We start from the raw sequence: 18,205 nt of genomic DNA on the forward strand, positions 1-18,205 counted from the left end.
CTTAGCTCCTCCTCCGCCTTCCCTCCTCCCCACTCTTGAAGATGGCAGCCGTGGCTGGAGCAGCAATATTCAGCTGCCTGAAAGGCCCTTGGGGGTCTTTAAGGACCCTGGGGCGTCCCCTGCATCACTCCGTCTCCTGCTTGTCTTCCTCTTCTGTTTGGGCAGGTGGGTGCCATGCAACAGCTCCGGGAGGGATAAAATCTGCTACACTCCCAGCTCAGACTTCCCCGGCTCCTTCTGAGATTAAGCCTCAATCCTCACAAGTAGTTGAAGGGAAGTGGGTTTCCCCCCAGCAACCAATCTAGCGTGCCCTGAATGGACAATTAGAACCCAGTCACTTGACCAAAGGCTTTTGCTCTTGAGAACGGCTAAGGTGGCTTGTTTGTGATTCAGTTTGGTTCTGAATGTATCCCATTGCATTTTATTAATATCGTGCGTGGCTTCGAGGACTTCAGTCGAAAAGCTGGATAGAAATCCGCTGAGGGCGCAATCCTATGCGTGTTTAGACTGAAAGAAGTCCTCCAACTCCCAGCATTTCCCAGCCGGCTATGGGGTGAGCTGGGGAACGCTGGTTCTGCCCCACGGCATGTCTTGCAATTGACTTGGATCTGCTGTAGTTCACTGGAGAAACTGTCTCTCCCCCTGTTTGTGGGGGGTGTTAATTCTCAAACTATTTGTGGACTTCTTAGCTGCTTTGGTTAAAAAAAGGATCACAACCGTTCCCACCCACCCCACCCCTGGGCTTTGTCCTTGCAACTGAAGCCTGGCACAGTGGCACATAGACATGAAGCAGCTAAGGCTTTCCCCACAATGTCTCCCTCCATGAGCTGCTACATTTCTGCACGCAGGGGTGGTGTGTTACAAGCACAGACCCAAGGAGCGGGGGGAGGGGGGAAGGCAGCAGCCTTAATTCATAGGCAGCCAAGGACAGCCTTGTGTACGTCCACCATCCGTGATGCTTTCTGCTTTGTCTGCCCATCCCCCAGATGACCTGCTTCGTCGAATGGACCAGCGCGACACCTGGGACCGCTTCTATGCCGCGAAGGAGGAAGGCGCAGCGAGCCCCAGCCATTTTGACTGGTTCTTTGGCTACAGAGACATCTCGGGATTTCTACTCTCTGTCCTTCAGGGCCTGCCGTCTGGCCAGGCCTGGATCCTAGATGTGGGTTGTGGCACGTCTGCTTTGGGTTTGGGGCTGTATCGAGACTCACCCCGACAGCTCCACGTCACTTGCTTGGACTTCTCGCCTCCGGCCATCGAAACGCTGCGCCAGCTCCTCCGGGACAGCCCCCCGCCATCACACCCGCTCTCCGAACTGCACTGCTGCTTGGCCGACGCGACTGATCTGGCGGGCAGCTTCGCCCCGAAGTCTTTCCACTTGGTCCTTGACAAAGGGACCTGCGATGCCATGCTGCGGTGCCCCCAAGGCCCAGGAAAAGCCAGGAGGTTGGTGGCTGAATGCCTGCGGGTGCTGAAACCCCAGGGCAGCCTGCTCCAGTTCTCAGACGAGGACCCTGACGCCAGGGTGCCGCTTTTAGAGCAGGCCGGGGGCGTCCCCGTCACTGTAAAGGAGATCGGGCAATTTAACGGCATCAGCTACTATGCCTACGTTCTTGGAGCCCCGGACTCCTCTGCAATTTGCAGGACAGGCGAGTAGAAGGGAAACGCGAAACTTTACCCCGACCTGGTCCCCTCCAGATGTGTCAGACTTCAGCTCCCATCTTTCCCAGCCAGTATGGCCGTTTCGTAGATTGGTGACGAAATGAGAGATGAGGTCCGAAACGGTCTGTCATTTAGAAAGGGAGACATGGATTGCGATCTTGGAAATCCAGGTTCAGATTCCAGCATTGCCGTTCCTCTTTGATCTCAAAGTCTGGAAAATGGTCTATAAATCAGGATTCAGACGCAGCAGGGGGTCTTGTCCTCTGTGGGTCCTTAAAAACTGGCTCCCAGCCCTGGCCTTAAGCCTGCTCCCCAACTACTGGAAACACCATTCAACAACTCTTCAGGCTTTGGAGATTACCCCATAGGTTGGCCATGTGTTTTTTGAGTATATATTCACAGCCTTAAGGACTAGAAGCTTGTTTTGATTTGATTTTTTTTAATGAAAGGATGAGATGCACATGCTGCTGGATTCTGCACCCAGTTCGTACCCTCCACAGAATCACACCCATGTGCATGGACCTGAGCATGGACAAGCCGTCAGACTGAGTAGGACCCACCCCTGCTGAGCAGCAAAATGCTACCCCATCGAAACAGCGATTTCTCACCAGAATAATCACATCAGGCATATAGCAGAAGCTGTTTATTCCTGAGTTTTTAGATGAGGGTTTGTGAATAATGTTGAGCCAACAGACTCCTAAAAAACAGACTCATCTTAACATTATTCTTTCCCAAGTATAATACACAGAAGAACAAAAATTGCCCTGCTCAATTAGAAAAGGAAAGGAACCTCTCGTGCAAGCACTGAGTCATTACTGACTCTTGGAGGGACGCCAGCTCAATTAGAACAAAACTCAATTTAATCCCAGCATACTGTTTCCAACACAGGACAGCAGGAAACCACCACCAAGGCAAGAATCTTCCTCATGTCTATGCCCAGCATCTGGTACTCACAGTTATCCTTCTGAATCCAAAGATTCCATTTTAGCTATTCTGGCTAATTTCCACACATATATTTTAAACACAAGAATCACCTCCGGCCTGTTGACCTTCAAAGGAATTCCTCTATAGAAGGTAAAATATAATAACAATGTTCAATCAAGTAATCATTTAGAGTAGGGGGTGGGGAAACATCCGCTCCCATCATCCCTGACTATGTTGACTGAGGCTGATGGCGGGGGTGTTGGGGTTGAGAGTCCAACCATAGCTGGAGGACCACCAGTTCCCGTGTTTACTTTGTACAGCACCCATCAATATACGTGGAATGTTTGGAAGATGGGGATGGGGGAGGGTAGGTGTCTGCCCCAAGGATCTTACAATCAGAATTTTGACAGGCAAGATCACAGGTGGAGGGAAGGCAGGTCTGGAGGCCTCGACAGCAACAGCAGTGGGTACAACAGAAAAAAGGAGCTAGTTCAGAATGAGATGCATTTATTAAAAAATAAAACCAACAGTAGCCGTGTTGATGGGGAAAAACCTTCCAAAATCCACATTTTGTCTAATACCTTTATTAGGTTAATGAAAAGGCAGCCAAAACTGCAAGCGTTTGAGATCTCCAGATCCTTTCATGGACCCAAGATATTCTCTTGCCTGATGAAGAGATCTGGAGAGCTAGGAAGCTTGCACAGTTTTGACCATGTTTTGCTTTACCCACACATTCATTTAGGTTTCTTTTTGGTTGAAGAGGAAAAGAAAGGGGTTAAAGTGAAGATCTATTCCCCCTATTGACAACCTCTCTAGGGAGAATGTAGCAGAAGTTACTGCCCTCAATAAGGTTTTGCTTTGAGCCCCTTTGGCCTGCCTGCCTGGCAGGGCTGTGATTACCCACCACACAGACACCTTGAAACAGATGAGTGCCATCCGGAGTCCATTTGGCCCCTTCCAAGAACCCCACACAACATAGGTTTAAAGCTAAAAAAAGTCACCAAATTTAGTTTGCCGGTGGATGAGGATGGAAAGGCCTTCTTTGTCCATCTGTCCCAGGAATAAATAAACGCCACAAGCAACGTCACAGAAGCACCTCCTCCACATCGCTTTCAAAAGAAGACAGTCCTGAAAATACAAAAAGAGCAGAGGAGAAAGTCACAGGAAGCAGAAGGTGGGGAGATTCAAAAGCTACCGATTGGGTTGCAAGAGAATCCTGGCGCCTATGCTGTGGCAGGGGTCCCCCAACCGGTTTTGGGCCAGTGGGCACCTTGGGAACGTAGAGCGAGTGTTGTGGGTGCTCTCACGAAATGGCTGCCACGAAGGGAGGGGCTTACTCTTTTATAAAGCACAGCCCCTGGCCAGTCCCAAAACACACATTTCCCTTAAAGGCAAACTGGTGATGCTGCAAGAAAAGTAAATTCTCTGAGAACCTTTTGTAAACTGCCAGAAATAAAATAAAAACCTGGAGCGGTAGGCACCAAGAGAGGTGTCTGTGGCCACGTTGGTACCCGGACCACCACATTGGAGGCCACGGTTTTAGGGTGCAACCCTGTTTCACGGAGGGCATTGGCCACACCACTGGCCTTGTGTGACCTTAAATATGCACCCTCAAAACCCACACGCTTGATAGACCGCTGGGGATTTTAAAAAACATTTATATCATGTTTCTCTTGGATGAAACCAAAGTAAGGGAAGAATAAGGAAGCCAGTTAAAAGCGAGGTAAAGACAACAGGAATAGTTGCAGATCACGAAAGCAGCCTGCAAAGAAGGAGGCTGTGGCCCCCTGGGCAAACGGAGCCAGCAAAAAAGCACCGCTTGTCCGTCCAAAGGCTGCCTGAAAAGGCAAGGCTTTGATTTGGATTGCTAGAACACTGAATAAGGGGAGCAGGCAGGCAGGCTGTCCTGTGGAGAACGATTCACGGGAACGATGCTGCAGGCCCCTGCCCCTCATGGCCACCCACCCTAGGTATCAATTCCAAGATGAGTTTCCCAAGGTTCCCTAGAACGCATTTTGAAAGCTGCTGCCCTAGACGGACCCACTTTCAGGCCGAGGGCCGCCTTCCCTTTTGAATTAGGCAGAACCAAAGGCAAACGGTGGGGGACGTATTGTAGCTTAAAAGTCTTGTGACTATAACTAAGTGTTAGGAAAGGCATTGAAACCTTTTAGAATTGGGGGAAGGGGGGCAGAACGGCACAGAAGCCAGGGAATCGCCAAACGAGCGAGGGTCAGAGGACAAGGGCCATGGCCATTTAGCGAATCAGATTCGGACCCGAGGTGGGCTGGATTTGCACCCCAAGAGGTTCTGCCCCCTTGCTAGTAAATGTAATGTAATAAAATGTAATAAAATAAAATAGTAAAGGGACGAGTGCTCGTACCCATTGACACACACACACACACACACCCCCCATGGCCTGGCTCACCATCCCCCAGCGCCTCCTCCTCGCCTTCAGCAAAGAGCTCGTCTTGCTCATCCTCCTCTAGCAGCGAGAAGTCGTCCGGGGGCCACCGGAGCTCCCCGCTTTCCACGTCACCCCCTTCGCTGGGTTCCACCACAATCGAGGGCAGGCGGGCTTTCCCGGCCCAGGGCTCCCCACATCGGTCCTCCTCGAAGAGCCCCTGGGCGGGTGCCTTGCGCCCCTCCTCGCACGGCGCCCCTCGGGACCTCCCCTTGCACGGAGCCCCCGGGACCTCTCGGACACACATCTCCTCGCATGGCAGCTCAGACAGGTCCTTGCACATGTCCTCAGAGGTCTCGCTGAGGAGGTCCTCGCACGTCTCCGTGGCCGGGCTCCTGAAGGAATCTGCACTCAGGCCCTGAGGCAAGGCGAGGAAGAGCTGGGGACAAAAGCACAGAAAGTTCAACCCCAAGTCAAAGAACCAAAGGCCACTTCACATGTTCTGGCTAGTTCTGGGAAGCCTAGATTTAATGGGCCTGAGTTACGGGAGGGTAGATTTCGGTTGGACATTATAAGTAACATCTTAATTGTTAGAGCAATTCCGCAGTGGAACTAGTTAGAGCCAGTGGTGCAACTGTTAGAGTGTTGGACTTGGATCCGGGAGACTTGGGTTCTAGTCCCTACTCAGCCGTGAAAGTTATGGGTTGACTTTGGGCCAATCACTGACAATCAGCCTAAACTATCTCACAGGGTTGTTGTGATAAAAAATGGAGATGAGGCAGACCAGATAAGCCACCTTGCAAGGAGAAAGAAAGGTCAGATGTAAATGTAATAAATCATCCAGGGAAGGCTCTCCCTTGCTGGAGGTCTTTTGGAGGAGTTCTAGCTCAGGATACTCAGCTTCGAGCAGAGGGTGGTGGCTGGAGTTGGACTAGATGGCCTCTATAGACACCAGCAGCTGTATGCCTAATCTAAATGCATCCAAACATGTCATGACATTTTATTTTATTTTGAAATAAAGTTAACAAAAAAGAAGAAGAAGGACATACATAATAGTAAATCAAAATCACTACCGAAACAAAGCTAAATCCCATATGCCCAACAGGGTGACCATGGGCACCAGTACTCCTGGAACACCTCTCTAGGTGCCCTCTCTCTCTCTCTCTCTCTCTCTCTCTCTCTCTCTCACTCTCTCTCACACACACACACACACATACCCCTCTGCCTTGACTTAGGTTCTTGGGCAAGTGATTTTTCCTTTCATCCCATCACTTTGCCCTCTGGGAAATCAGTGTTTTGTGGCCAGGCATGCCCACCACAGCAGTCATTTTGAAAATAGGCAAGTCCTAACCCTACCTGCATGGCAGTTTGTCAATTACTTTCTTAAAATGTGGCTCCCAGCTTGACTAATGCAGAATCTAACATCCCATGACCTGAGCACTATACTTTGGTTAATGCAGCCTAGCCTAAGACATTCTTGGCACTGGGCCATCTTAGATGTATACACTGCACACTTCTAAAGGAATATTGAAAGGTATGGGGAGGGGACAATCAAAATAAACTGTCCATGTATGTCTCGCCATCTCCACTTTTAGTTCTGCTCTGTTGGCAAATTTGGATGCATTTGTGCAAGGCTGATTTCGCCTCCATTGATCAACTCCAGTTCACCAAGCAGCAAAGCAGGTGAGCTCATGCAAAGACGCTCTGCTTTGGACTAGCAGCTCAGCTCTTGCACATTTCATCTTGTTTATCATAGAATCATAGAATAGTAAAGTTGGAAGGGGCCTACAAGGCCATCGAGTCCAACCCCCTGCTCAATGCAGGAATCCACCCTAAAGCATCCCTGACAGATGGTTGTCCAGCTGCCTCTTGAAGGCCTCTAGTGTGGGAGAGCCCACAACCTCCCTAGGTAACTGATTCCATTGTCGTACTGCTCTAACAGTCAGGAAGTTTTTCCTGATGTCCAGCTGGAATCTGGCTCCCTTTAACTTGAGCCTGTTATTCCGTGTCCTGCACTCTGGGAGGATCGAGAAGAGATCCTGGCCCTCCTCTGTGTGACAACCTTTTAAGTATTTGAAGAGTGCTATCATGTTTACCCCAGTTGAATGAGAAAACACCAGCGAGACAACTCACTAGCTTTTCTAGATGAAACTGCTGAGAGGATTGAGAGAGAAGATAGTTAAGGGAAATAGCTCAACTAAAGATGAAGGAGACGGCCGTTGTCGATTGCACACTGGGGCTTACCTGGGTATTTAGAGATGCTACTGGTAGGGAACAGTCCTCCCTAGATGATAACCATTGCATCTCCTGATCAGTGCTTGGACCTGCTTCCTCACTCACAGCTGGATCCGAAGTCTCCGCTGGCATCTGGCATGAAGCACACGCCTCAGCAGACGTTTCGGGACCGTCACAGCCCCTCATCATTTCTGTCATGACAGCATCTGCAAGGTAAGGGCCGGCCCTGGGAATACGGGTGTTTCCTGTCTGGGCAAGGAGCATGTGTGGGAAGATAATTATAACGAACATCAAGTCATAACAACAATAACAATTAATAATTATCTTAATAATCAATGACAGTGCCAGAGCAGTGTAGTGGTTAGAGTGTTGGACTGGGAGTCGGGAGATCTGGGTTCTAGTCCCCATTCAGCCATGGAAACCCACTGGGTGACTTTGGGCCTGTCACAGACCCTCAGCCAAGCCTACCTCACAGGGTTGTTGTGAGGATAACATGGAGAGGAGAAGGATTATGTCCTCCTTGGTGGAAAAAAGGGGGGATATAAATGAAATAAATAAAATAAAATACTTATCTTACTCGTAATGACAATTAATCATCGTTATTGTAATGGCAATCATCTTAATTAACTGCTGTCTTCTAGCTTATATGGGGGACTATATTTCTACAAACGCGGAAAGAGAGGCACACACTGGTGCTAGTGAAGAACCTTATCTTTAATAGACTCTTCTTCAGTACGCTCTATGCATTTTGGATAAAAATCCTTCCTCAGGAGCTGAAGAAAGACACGAGCTGCTGAAATATCAAACAATAACTCAAAGGTCCTCAGCTTCTTCTTTTTGTTTCGGGCGTCCCCGCCAAGAACTGTGTTATTCGTAGCATGAGTAGTTTTTTTTTTTTTTTTAAGTTAACGCCGTTCTTGGCGGGGACGCCCGAAAGAAAAAGAAGCAGCTGAGGACCTTTTAGTTATTGTTTGATATTTCAGCAGCTCGTGTCTTTCTTCAGCTCCTGAGGAAGGATTTTTATCCGAAATGCGTACGTACTGAAGAAGAGTCTATTAAAGATAAGATCTTTCACTAGCACAGCGTGTGCCTCTCTTCCCGCATTTGTTTGTGGTGCTTTTCCTGTCTTTTCTCCACCTGGGCTATATTTATACACCAGACTTGCAGAACCTCTTTTCATCCTGAGAGCCAAATTCCATTTCAGAGAAACTCTCGAGGGCCACATCTCAGTGTTGGGCGGAGCGATAAATACCAGCCTATTTTAGCTTAAAGCTGTTACTGCCTGTAACTAAAAGCCTTAGGAGAGCAGTATTTGGACTGGTTTTGCTCCCCATGGGTTCCACCCTGGAGGTGCTAAAATACAATGCCCCGTTACTCACCGGGCGGCAGCGAGCCAAGGGCGGGGCAGCTTAAGAAGGATTAGGGCCGGTGTGCCCTGGCCTAGGAGCTAACAGATGCCTGAGTCACTCTAATCTCTTTGTCCTCATGGCCAGATAATCCTTCAACTGCAGAAAAAACAACCGGCAGCCACAAGATGTGTCCCTTACACACACACCATTGTATGTAGGGCAGGGCTTGTGGTGATGTGACCCTAGCAATGTACGGCAATTTCCTGCTCGCTCTGCAATCTCTCTTTCTCTCTCTCTCTGCAGTTCTTGCCTCCAAGATATTGTTCCATCAATGCGAGCAAATTAGCAATGACTCTGCCCTGCATGGCCCCCGTTTATACCGCAACATACAGATAAAAATCAATTCAAGCCGTGTGAAACGATAAAACATTTGCACAGCCAAAACGTAGCTGCCCTCTCGCTTTTATTCCCTTGCTGAAGAAAAACTTCACTTGCTACATTCCTGTGTGTGAGGCAGCTGTTAAAAGGCATAGCAGCACAGCCACGAAAATAGTTGGCAATCTTTATAGCAATTCATGAGGACGTTGGATACGGTTTGTGTGATGTCCTCATCATCAGCATTTTGAATCAGGCCTGGAAGTTAATAGGTAGCTGTGGCAGCTAAGGAGAGAAATACATGACTTCCCAATGGCTTTACCGCTTCCCAATGCAAAAAAATATGACTCCACCACACAGTCTTAAGAGGTGGACGCAAGAATTTTAGGACCCCCTGAGTGGGCTCTCCTTAACTTGGAAGTGGCCAAGTGTGGCAAACCGAGCATTTCTTCTGACTCTGGTCCATCACACAAAGTGAAAATGGTGGCCTTGGGCCTTGGGGGGGGGGGCGTTTCTAAGCGGGGGGGTATCTAATGCCCAATTTTGCCAACCCTGGGTGTCCAAGAGATTCCCTTGCTGCAATACAGAGGATCTTGAGAGGCCGAGATTGGGTGGCAAACTCACTTCAAGAAGTGCAGTGGGACAGCAGGTGTAGTGGGAATTTGACAAGAAAAAAAACCCCAACCCCATTTCACACACACACACGCACACCTTCCTCACCTTCTCCTGCTCTCTGATTCTGGGTGGATGCTGTTCTGATTCTCAGCGCTCACCTTCTTGCCACAGAAAAGGAAGGCCCTCTCTGGCCCCCTGCCGCTGGAATTGGGTGGGGAAGCGTCGCACGCTTGCCTGGGCTGGGCAAACAGAACAAAGTGTTAGTGGGCCAGAAGAGAATCAAGAACCCAGGGGCGAGGTTACCCCAGGACACTGGGCAGAATGATCAGCCATCTACTCCCTGGGTATTAATCACCTTCTGAGCTCATGGAAACAGCTAATGAGCTCAGGGCGAAAGAAGGAGATTGTTGCTGGACTCTCAGCACGAAGGGCGGGGAACGGGGAGAGATGCCTTACTAAAAGGAGAGGGTGTCTGTCATCTTGGCATGTGCAAAACCTTATTAATATCAGGGTCTCACAGAGCTGCCAACTGACCAAAGAAACCCAGTCTGACCAGCTCCTGTGCTTTTCACACAGCATGACTCACTGGTGCGCTTTAATCTGCTACAGGGATAATAATGTATTATTATTACATGTATAACCCAACCCCAACCCCCACATTGCAAAGAACCCAAGGCAGCTTACATGGTTCTCCTCTTCATTTTATCCTCACAACAGCCCTGTGAGGTAGGTTAGGCTGAGAGCAAGTGACGGGCCCAAAGTCACTGACTCTGACTTGGGAGAACCTACACTCTAGGTTCTCACAACACCACACTGGCCATAATAAATACGAAGGCCTGCTAATGTTTATTTGGATGGGAGCAGGAGCTTGCATACAATTTGGCAATTCAAGGAGTTCTTCTCCAAGCACTGTCAGTCTACGTTTGATTTTCTGTGCCATCCAGGGCTTATCCTTTGAGATTGTATTTTGGACCAGACCTAACTGAGATCTAAAGTTGCCTCTTTCTTTTCTTTTTTTGACTTTCAACTGGCTCTGCTCCTGGACCTTTACAAGCAAAATGTCACACAGAAATTAAGCAAGTGAAGAATTCCTCTTCACATTTATCTCTGCGCCAAAAAAGAGCATTCCTGGCTACGTAGATGTCTCTCAGCCCAGGGTCCGCGGACCAATCCCGGTCCGTGGCCTGTTAGGAACTGGGCCGTGCAGGTGAGCTGCTTTCACCCATCCACCCCCACCCCAGCATATCTGGGCATGGGGCGCCATCTTGCCTGCCCAGCCGAAGCGAAGCTAGGATGCTGGGGTGGGGGTGGGCGGCTTCAGAACAGTGCGCCCGGCCGGAAGCCGCTCTGGGAGAGCGACTTCCGGGCGCGCCGTTCTGAAGCCACCCGCCCGTGCCAGCGTCTTGGCTTCACTTCAGCTGGGTGCCCACCCAGCTGAAGTAAAGCCCACACACACACACACTCCATCATCTCTCAGAGCCGCTGCGGGAGAGCGGCTTCCGTGTGCGGCGGCAGGGGTGGGGAGGCTGCCGCAGCTCCGCTCCTTCCTCTCAGGGACCAGGCTGGCGAGACCCTGGCCACTGCTGCTGCTTGCAGGCAGGAGCGGGCCTTGCGTGTGGATGGACTGGAGGCACACAGTGCCGTCGGCACTCCGAACGCGGTGCAGGTTGCAGCTTGGGCTGATGCTTGGTGGGAGGAGGAGGGAGGGAGGGAGGGTGGCTGCGGCTGGCAAGGAAAGGGGCGGCCCACCCCTTGGTGCCTCCCTAACCCCTCAACCCGCCCACCCTGGTCCATGGAAAAATTGTCTCCCACAAAACCGGTCCCTGGTGCCAAAAAGGTTGGGGACCACTGTCTCAGCCTACTGTTAAAAAGCTCAGGGACAGGATTAGTTAGGGCGGAGGTAGGAAGCAACCCTGACTGTAATTCACAAGTATGTGGGTTGCATTTTGAAGTCATGCATTTTATCCCTAGTTCGGGACCCCCTGATGGATCAACAGGGCTGTAGTTTTGCCTCTCCCCACCTTTGTTCAAGGGTGCAGAGGAGGGCAGAGGTGTCGCTAGGTAATTTTAGATGTAGGACGCAATCCTATGCATGTTTAGACAGAAAAAAGCCCTAAAACTCCCAGCATTCCCCAGCCAGCCATGCTTTTTTCTGTCTAATGATGCATAGGATTCTGCTACCTGAAGGATCGCCTTCTCCCCTACAATCCGCCCGCCCCGCACACTCAGGTCTTCTGAGAAGAACCTACTTCAGTCAGCAAAAACTAGATTGACAACTGTTACCCAGAGGACCTTCTCTTCTGCTGTTCCCAGACTGTGGAATGGCCTGCCAGAGGAGACTCATCAACTTAACAGTCTACCAGCATTTAAGAAAGCTATTAAGACTGATCTCTTCCGGCAGGCCTATCCAGTGGAATTTTAGGATGTTTTAAAATGATTTTAGGATGTTTTAAAAATGGTTTTAGGATGTTTTAACAACGTATATTATGTTTTAATTCAGTTTTATGTATTTTATATTTACTGTTGTTCCCCACCTCGATCAGAATGGAGAGGCGGGTAAGAAATAAATTTATTATTATTTTTTATTTTTATATGGGCCCCCTTTGCACAGACATCTGTATTACTTGGGCTGAGAATCAGACAAGTAACATTTCTCTTCCTTCACACCCTCATGTGTTTCTACATTCCTGATATGTTGGGCGAAGGGAGACACCTGTTTTTAGAAGGGACCCTGCTAAAAGCAAAGCAAGGCCCAATACTCTGAGAATGTGCAGTTTTGCATTTAAAACTTACTTCAGTCATAGCACTGTCACAACTGCAAGAATAAAATGGAGTTTGCTTCTGTGGCCCTGACGCTAAATACATTTACCTGGGAATAAACTCCATTTTGTTGTAGAACAGGATAATATATATTTAAAAGTAAATAATAGTGATAATGAATAATAATAAATAAATGAATAAATAAATAAATAAAATGAACATCTGTACATTGTACGTACATACCCAGTTGGCTATGGATTCCTGTAATGAGCAGGGGGTTGGACTTGATGGCCTTATAGGCCCCTTCCAACTCTACTATTCTATGATTCTTTGATTATAAAATGTTTTTAATGTAAGAAGAAAGGATACTGCACCACTGGTGGTGTCATCTATTGTGACTGAGGTAATAACAAGGCATTATTATTATTATTATTATTATTATTATTATTATTATTATTATTATTATGCCTTTTTCCCAATTCTGGACCTATTGGTGACAGATTAGCACTGAGGAAGTTGGAGCATGGAAAAAACATCAAACAGGCTGTAAATTTCTTTCCTTTTCTCTGATGAAGTTCCTACTTAACACAATTTCAGTGGTAACACTTCTTCACCAGGTGGTTTGCTTTTTTAATTAAAAGATCCAGCTTACACTTCATCTGACTAAAGCAAGTGATGTGCAGTGGTTAGAGTGTTGGACTGGGCCACGGGAGATCCCAGTTGTAATCTACACTCAACCATGAAGCACACTGGGTGACTTTGGGCCAGTCACTTAACAGCCTAAACTACATGGTTGTTAGGAGGATAAAATGAAGAGGATGAAGACCATGTAAAACCAAAAACAGAAGGAGGTAAGCATCCAATGTACATCAGAAAGAAGAGAAATGCATTCTCAGGATGCAAAATGTTTATTTTCAGGAAGCCTGACATGTTTCAGCCTCTACTTTAATTCTCAGGGAGTAGTTAGAAGGAAGGGCAGAATTTCTTCCAGCAAAAATATTGTCTCCTGTGGTCTATGGCAACTGACCATAGATTAGTCAGGGGGTTGGCAGCCTGGTGCCCTTCATATGTTTTGGACTACATCTTCCATCAGCCCCAAGTTAAGGGATTATGGGAGTTATAGTCCAAACCATCTGGAGGGCTCTACGGTGCTTGCCCCTGGAGTAAACCACCCTCAACCTGGTGTCCTCCATATGTTTTAGACTCCAACTCCCAGCATTCCTGACAATTGGCCATGCTGGCTGGGGCTGATGGGAGTTGAAGTCCAATATATCTGGTGGGGAGAGGCTCCCCCCCTCTCCCTTAGGGAGAAGCAACAGCTGCCTATTGATAGCAATATTGGAGTAATTCAGGTTTTTTTTTTCTTTTTCACATTTCCTTATGAATAGTGTACTACATTGCAAGGCTGCCGTACAACAGCCCTCAGCCCCCAATATGGGGATAGGGATAATGGTCCGTATTTGTATTGACGCTGGCATTTGCAGGGCATTAAAAAAAAAGTTTTAAAATACAAAGAATTACATTATTTCCCACCCGAAACAAGCCATTGTTTTCTCCGTAGAAAAGAAAAGCAGAGTCTAAAGAAAGCTACAACCTGCATCTCCCAGTAATACACATTACCAGTCTTCCCTTTTCTTATCTCTATGTTTTGTTCAGGGCACTCTGGCCGGGACACACCTCCTCGTCTCTATGGCTGTGCTCCGCCTTTTGTCTTCCTTCCTCCTCCTTCTCCTTTGGTCCGTCTCTGGCTTGTGGAAGGGGCTGCTTGTTTCCATGGGGACTGCGTCGCGCGTAATCTCGGGGCTCTTGGCCATGGCGGGGTCCTTAGGCCTGGCGGGTGTGCTGTGGATTGCGATAGTGCCGAACAGAAAACGCATGGAGGAGATGGACAAGGTGGGCGAGTCCTTGTGGGCGAAGGGGGGCGGGCGGGGCGGAGCCCAGGTTCAGATCCATCAGGCCCAGTCGCCAGAGGCAATATTGAGACGAGATGAGAATCGCAGGACCAACAACATCTGGCAGATTGATGGGGAAGACCTTTCCAAACCTGAACGCTTTGCCTGTCAAGAACAAACCAGGAACCTGCCAATGGGATCCCAACCCCTATCAGCCCCAGCCTCCAGTGTGGTGTAGCGGCAAGAGTGTTAGACTGGAAGTCGGGTTCTAGTCCCCACTCGGCCACAGAAACTCCCTGGGTGAATTTGGGCCATTCACAGACTCTCAGCCCAACCTACCTCGCAGGATTGTTGTGAGGATAAAATAGAGAGGAGGAGGATTATGGTCACCGCCTTGGGTTCCTTGGAAGAAAAAAGGCAGAATGTAAATTTGATAAAAATAAAATAAAAGATGCCCAGAATCTCCTATCTCTGGTGTGAGCTAGATAGATCAATAGTATGACCCAGTAGAAAGCACCCTCCTATGTTCACTAAGAGCGCAATCCTCTTTGCCTGTTTAGACAAAAACGAAGTGTTACAACTCCTAGCATGACCCAACCAGCTATGCTATTCTGGCTGGGGCATGTTGGGGGTTGTAGGACCTCTATCTAAACAGGCATAGGATTGCGCCCTAAGCTGCTTTCCACCCCAATGGACATCGATGCTTCCTTAAAGCCACGTAACTCTCTCATCCGCCTCTGCCTTCCTCCAGCTTACCTTTCTAACGTGTCATTTCTCTCCCCACACCCCCTTCAGGAGTTCCGTGAATCCAACCCTCGGCTGTGGACAGAGAGGCAAAAGCAAAACACCCAGATCATGGCGATCCTTAAAGAAGCAGCTGAGACCAACGAGAACGTGGCCAGTAAGCCGTGGCCCTGGAGGAAATAACTGCAGGTGTGGGTGGGGAAATCCCTGGACCCCTGGGATGAACCTAGCTTAACAGGTGTCTGGCCCGATTCAACTTAGAACTCAGCAAGACTGTCCTTGGCAGATGCCATGCCACGGCTGTGTGGTATTGTAGCATGGGACTAGGAAGATTTTGGTGTCCCCTTGGTGGGGAGATCACTCCGTTTTTGTGCTGCACCCATACCCTTCTTGCCCATGGGGTCGCTTTGGAGTCAATGGCAAGCGATAATAAAGGATCGTCATAAATTACAACGGCACCTTGAAATGCCTGTCATTGTGATGGACAAGGTATGTGTATGCGTGTCTATTGGGAGGGGCAAGGGCTTGTACATTGCAAAGTTCCTTGCAGGGTGCAAGGTCTACGTGTGCAGAGATGTATTACAAGTACCCCTTAGAACAGAGCTGTGCCAAGGGCCAATTTCTACTTCATAGAAGCTTTCATGGGCTGCAAAAGCCAGAAAAAACACCCATGATTAGTGGATGGGGAAAGCGTTTGGAGCACAGTGAAGGGATGTGGCCCGTAAACACCATGTAACATTTCCCCACAGGATGCGAAAGGCAAGGATTCACTTGTATGGGAGAAAATACACATCGAGACCATTTGAGAGGGCACTAATCTGTGGCCCTGATTTATCAGACTCAAGCTGCCTCCTGCGACTTCTTCCTCCCTATTTCCTTTTGCTTGCAAAGCCTCATTTTGGACAAAAACTGGTTTCTGTAGAGGTGGAGAAGCAGGCCAAGAGCTGGAACTAACCATGGGAATCTCGTTACCTATTAAGCAGGATGCTGCAGCGAAGTGGCTAATATCCCTTTCCTGGGCAAGGTGCTTGAGCGGGTGGTTGCAGGACAACTCCAGGCACTCTTGAATGAAACGGATTATCTAGATCCATTTCAATCGGGTTTCAGGCCTGGTTTTGGAACGGAAACTGCCTTGGTCGCCCTGTGGGATGACCTCTGCCGGGAGAGAGACAGGGGGAGTGCGACCCTGTAGTTTTCCTCTCCCCTCCCTCATTACTTTGCAACTTTTGCTCTTCATGGCAGAGAAGGTATTGGGTGGGCTTCATACCCAAGCAATGCTCAGGGTGGGAAATTGTAATAAACCATTGATAAATGCTGAGAGTTGTAGGGCTTTTTCTGTCTAAACATGTATACAGGGCTCATACTCCATATTCAAGTCTATTTTAGGGACTTTAGGGTGCTGCTTTCAGGTCAAAACAGGGACCTCATAAAAACTATGGAAACAACAAAAACATCACTCAAAAGAATGTTGTTGTTGTTTTAAAAAAAACACCAACAACCTACCACTAAGCCTGTTAAGGTCAAACCAAAAAACTTTTTTTAACTCTCTCCAATGCATATTAATTCTTTAAGTTCAATTTTTAGCTTGTCTATTAACTTTAACTCAACTTTTAAGTTCATCAATTATTTTAGCCATATTAAACGACTAAAAATAAGGTTTTTTAAAAAATAATGTATGTAATTTTTTATGATTTTCAATATATTTTTTTAGGCAAGTTGCAGCAATTCAGGCTTGATGGCTTTAAAAATTGGTAAGTTTCAACCTTTCATCCCGGGTACGACGTTTCAGAATGATTATTCAAAACAAAAATCATATACCCATTTTTAGGGACTTTAAGGACCTAGGATTAAAAAAAGGGACTTTTAGGGGCTTTGTTTCAGTTTAGGGAGTTTTAGGGACTTTAGGGACCAAGTATTGTTTATTTATTTATTTATGGTATGAGCTCTGTTATAAGAATGTGTTCTAAGACTCAGGTTTTCAGCAATATGGAGAACCTGTTCAGGTTTTCAGCAATATGGAGAACTGTTACCTCCGTAACATATTCATTACTGAATTATTTACTTTTTGTTGTTGATACGCCATGATACTGAATGATCTTGAAATATTACAATGTTTTGTTAAGTAAAATCTTCTGATGTCATGAGCTGCTTTGGTTTGTAAGAGCAGCATTACAAATAAACTGATTATTTAGGGAGCACCACTGTTGTTAGGACTCAAATTTCAACAGTGTTCTGCAAAATGTTAGGATGTTAAAATGTTAACAACAAGCCAGAAGCATCAAGTTTGAAAACTGGTGTCAAAATAAAGGGTGTTCTTGTCTAGAACAGCTAAGGCAGGGATGGGGAATGTGTAGCACTCCAGAACTTGTTGAACTAAAATTCCTACCATTTCCCTAGTGCTGATGGGAATTGCAGTCCAATATCTTGAGGACCACATGTTCCCCACACCTGTGCTTCAGCATGGAATATGGGGGGAATCTTTTAAAAAAAGAACCATTTACACGTTGATCAAAAAACATGTTAACTGGGAGATTCCACTGTCTTTTGCAAGAATATTTAAGGAGCTGGAACATTCGGGGGGGTGGGGGGAGGAGAAGAAGTGGGGCAGCCCTTGAATTGATCCATAGCAATTTTTTTAAAAAGCGGACTTAGACAACCATAACCTAGAATTATATGACAGAGAGGGACAGAAAAGCAATAATTACAAATTAAACCATCCAATCAGAATGTATTTTGGAACTACCATGAAGGTACATGATTTGGGGGGCATGGGACATTTTTTGTGGGAGATCCTATAATGCCTCATCACTACAGCCAGTATTTGTATTTGTTTTAAAAAAAATCTGTCTGTTCTCATGCATTCAATAGTCCTTTTTTAGAACATGATTTCTTCTGGTCTTATACTATGGATACAAATACTCAAAACAACAAGGATGCAGATCAACAACCCTAATCACCGGTTTCAGTAATCACAGGTGCATCTGCTTGCTCTTTTAGCAGAAACACCTTTCAATCTGAGGCAAGCAGCAGCTGTCAGAAAGGAAGCCTAATATGTTGGTGATTGTTGTAAACCGCCATGAAATCAACTGTGATGCCAGGCAGAATATGAAATATTTTAAATCACTAGAATAGTAGCTTTGCTCAGCCATGATGCTGGTTAGTCTTAAGTTTGTACTCCTCTCAAATGGAGGAAGAGGAGCAGAGGAAGCATGTAAGTCATGCTGAGCTGCTTGGTGGGTGAAAGGAAC

General features: G+C 47.4%; 2 protein-coding genes across 3 annotated transcripts; both read left to right on the forward strand.

The window, feature by feature from the left end:
• The first annotated feature begins 40 nt into the window (after positions 1-40).
• On the forward strand, positions 41-7,447 carry CSKMT (citrate synthase lysine methyltransferase). 2 transcript variants are annotated; one of them, XR_010026375.1, is made up of 3 exons: positions 41-165; positions 987-2,736; positions 7,330-7,447. XR_010026375.1 is itself a non-coding variant. In XM_063145638.1 (2 exons), exons 1-2 carry the CDS (start codon positions 42-44, stop codon positions 1,655-1,657), a joined length of 795 nt encoding a protein of 264 aa, XP_063001708.1. In that variant the 5' UTR covers position 41; the 3' UTR covers positions 1,658-3,184. The 2 variants fall into 2 exon arrangements, 1 of the variants encoding a protein (XP_063001708.1); XM_063145638.1 differs by lacking the exon at positions 7,330-7,447 and having other exon boundaries at positions 987-3,184.
• Positions 7,448-14,038: 6,591 nt separating this feature from the next.
• LOC134412178 (ubiquinol-cytochrome-c reductase complex assembly factor 3-like) lies at positions 14,039-15,410 on the forward strand. Its single transcript, XM_063146004.1, has 2 exons — positions 14,039-14,214; positions 15,009-15,410. Exons 1-2 carry the CDS (start codon positions 14,095-14,097, stop codon positions 15,138-15,140), a joined length of 252 nt encoding a protein of 83 aa, XP_063002074.1. The 5' UTR covers positions 14,039-14,094; the 3' UTR covers positions 15,141-15,410.
• Positions 15,411-18,205: the final 2,795 nt, after the last annotated feature.

The sequence above is a fragment of the Elgaria multicarinata genome, chromosome 21, assembly GCF_023053635.1.
Source record: "Elgaria multicarinata webbii isolate HBS135686 ecotype San Diego chromosome 21, rElgMul1.1.pri, whole genome shotgun sequence".
Classification (NCBI taxonomy): Eukaryota; Metazoa; Chordata; class Lepidosauria; order Squamata; family Anguidae; genus Elgaria; species Elgaria multicarinata.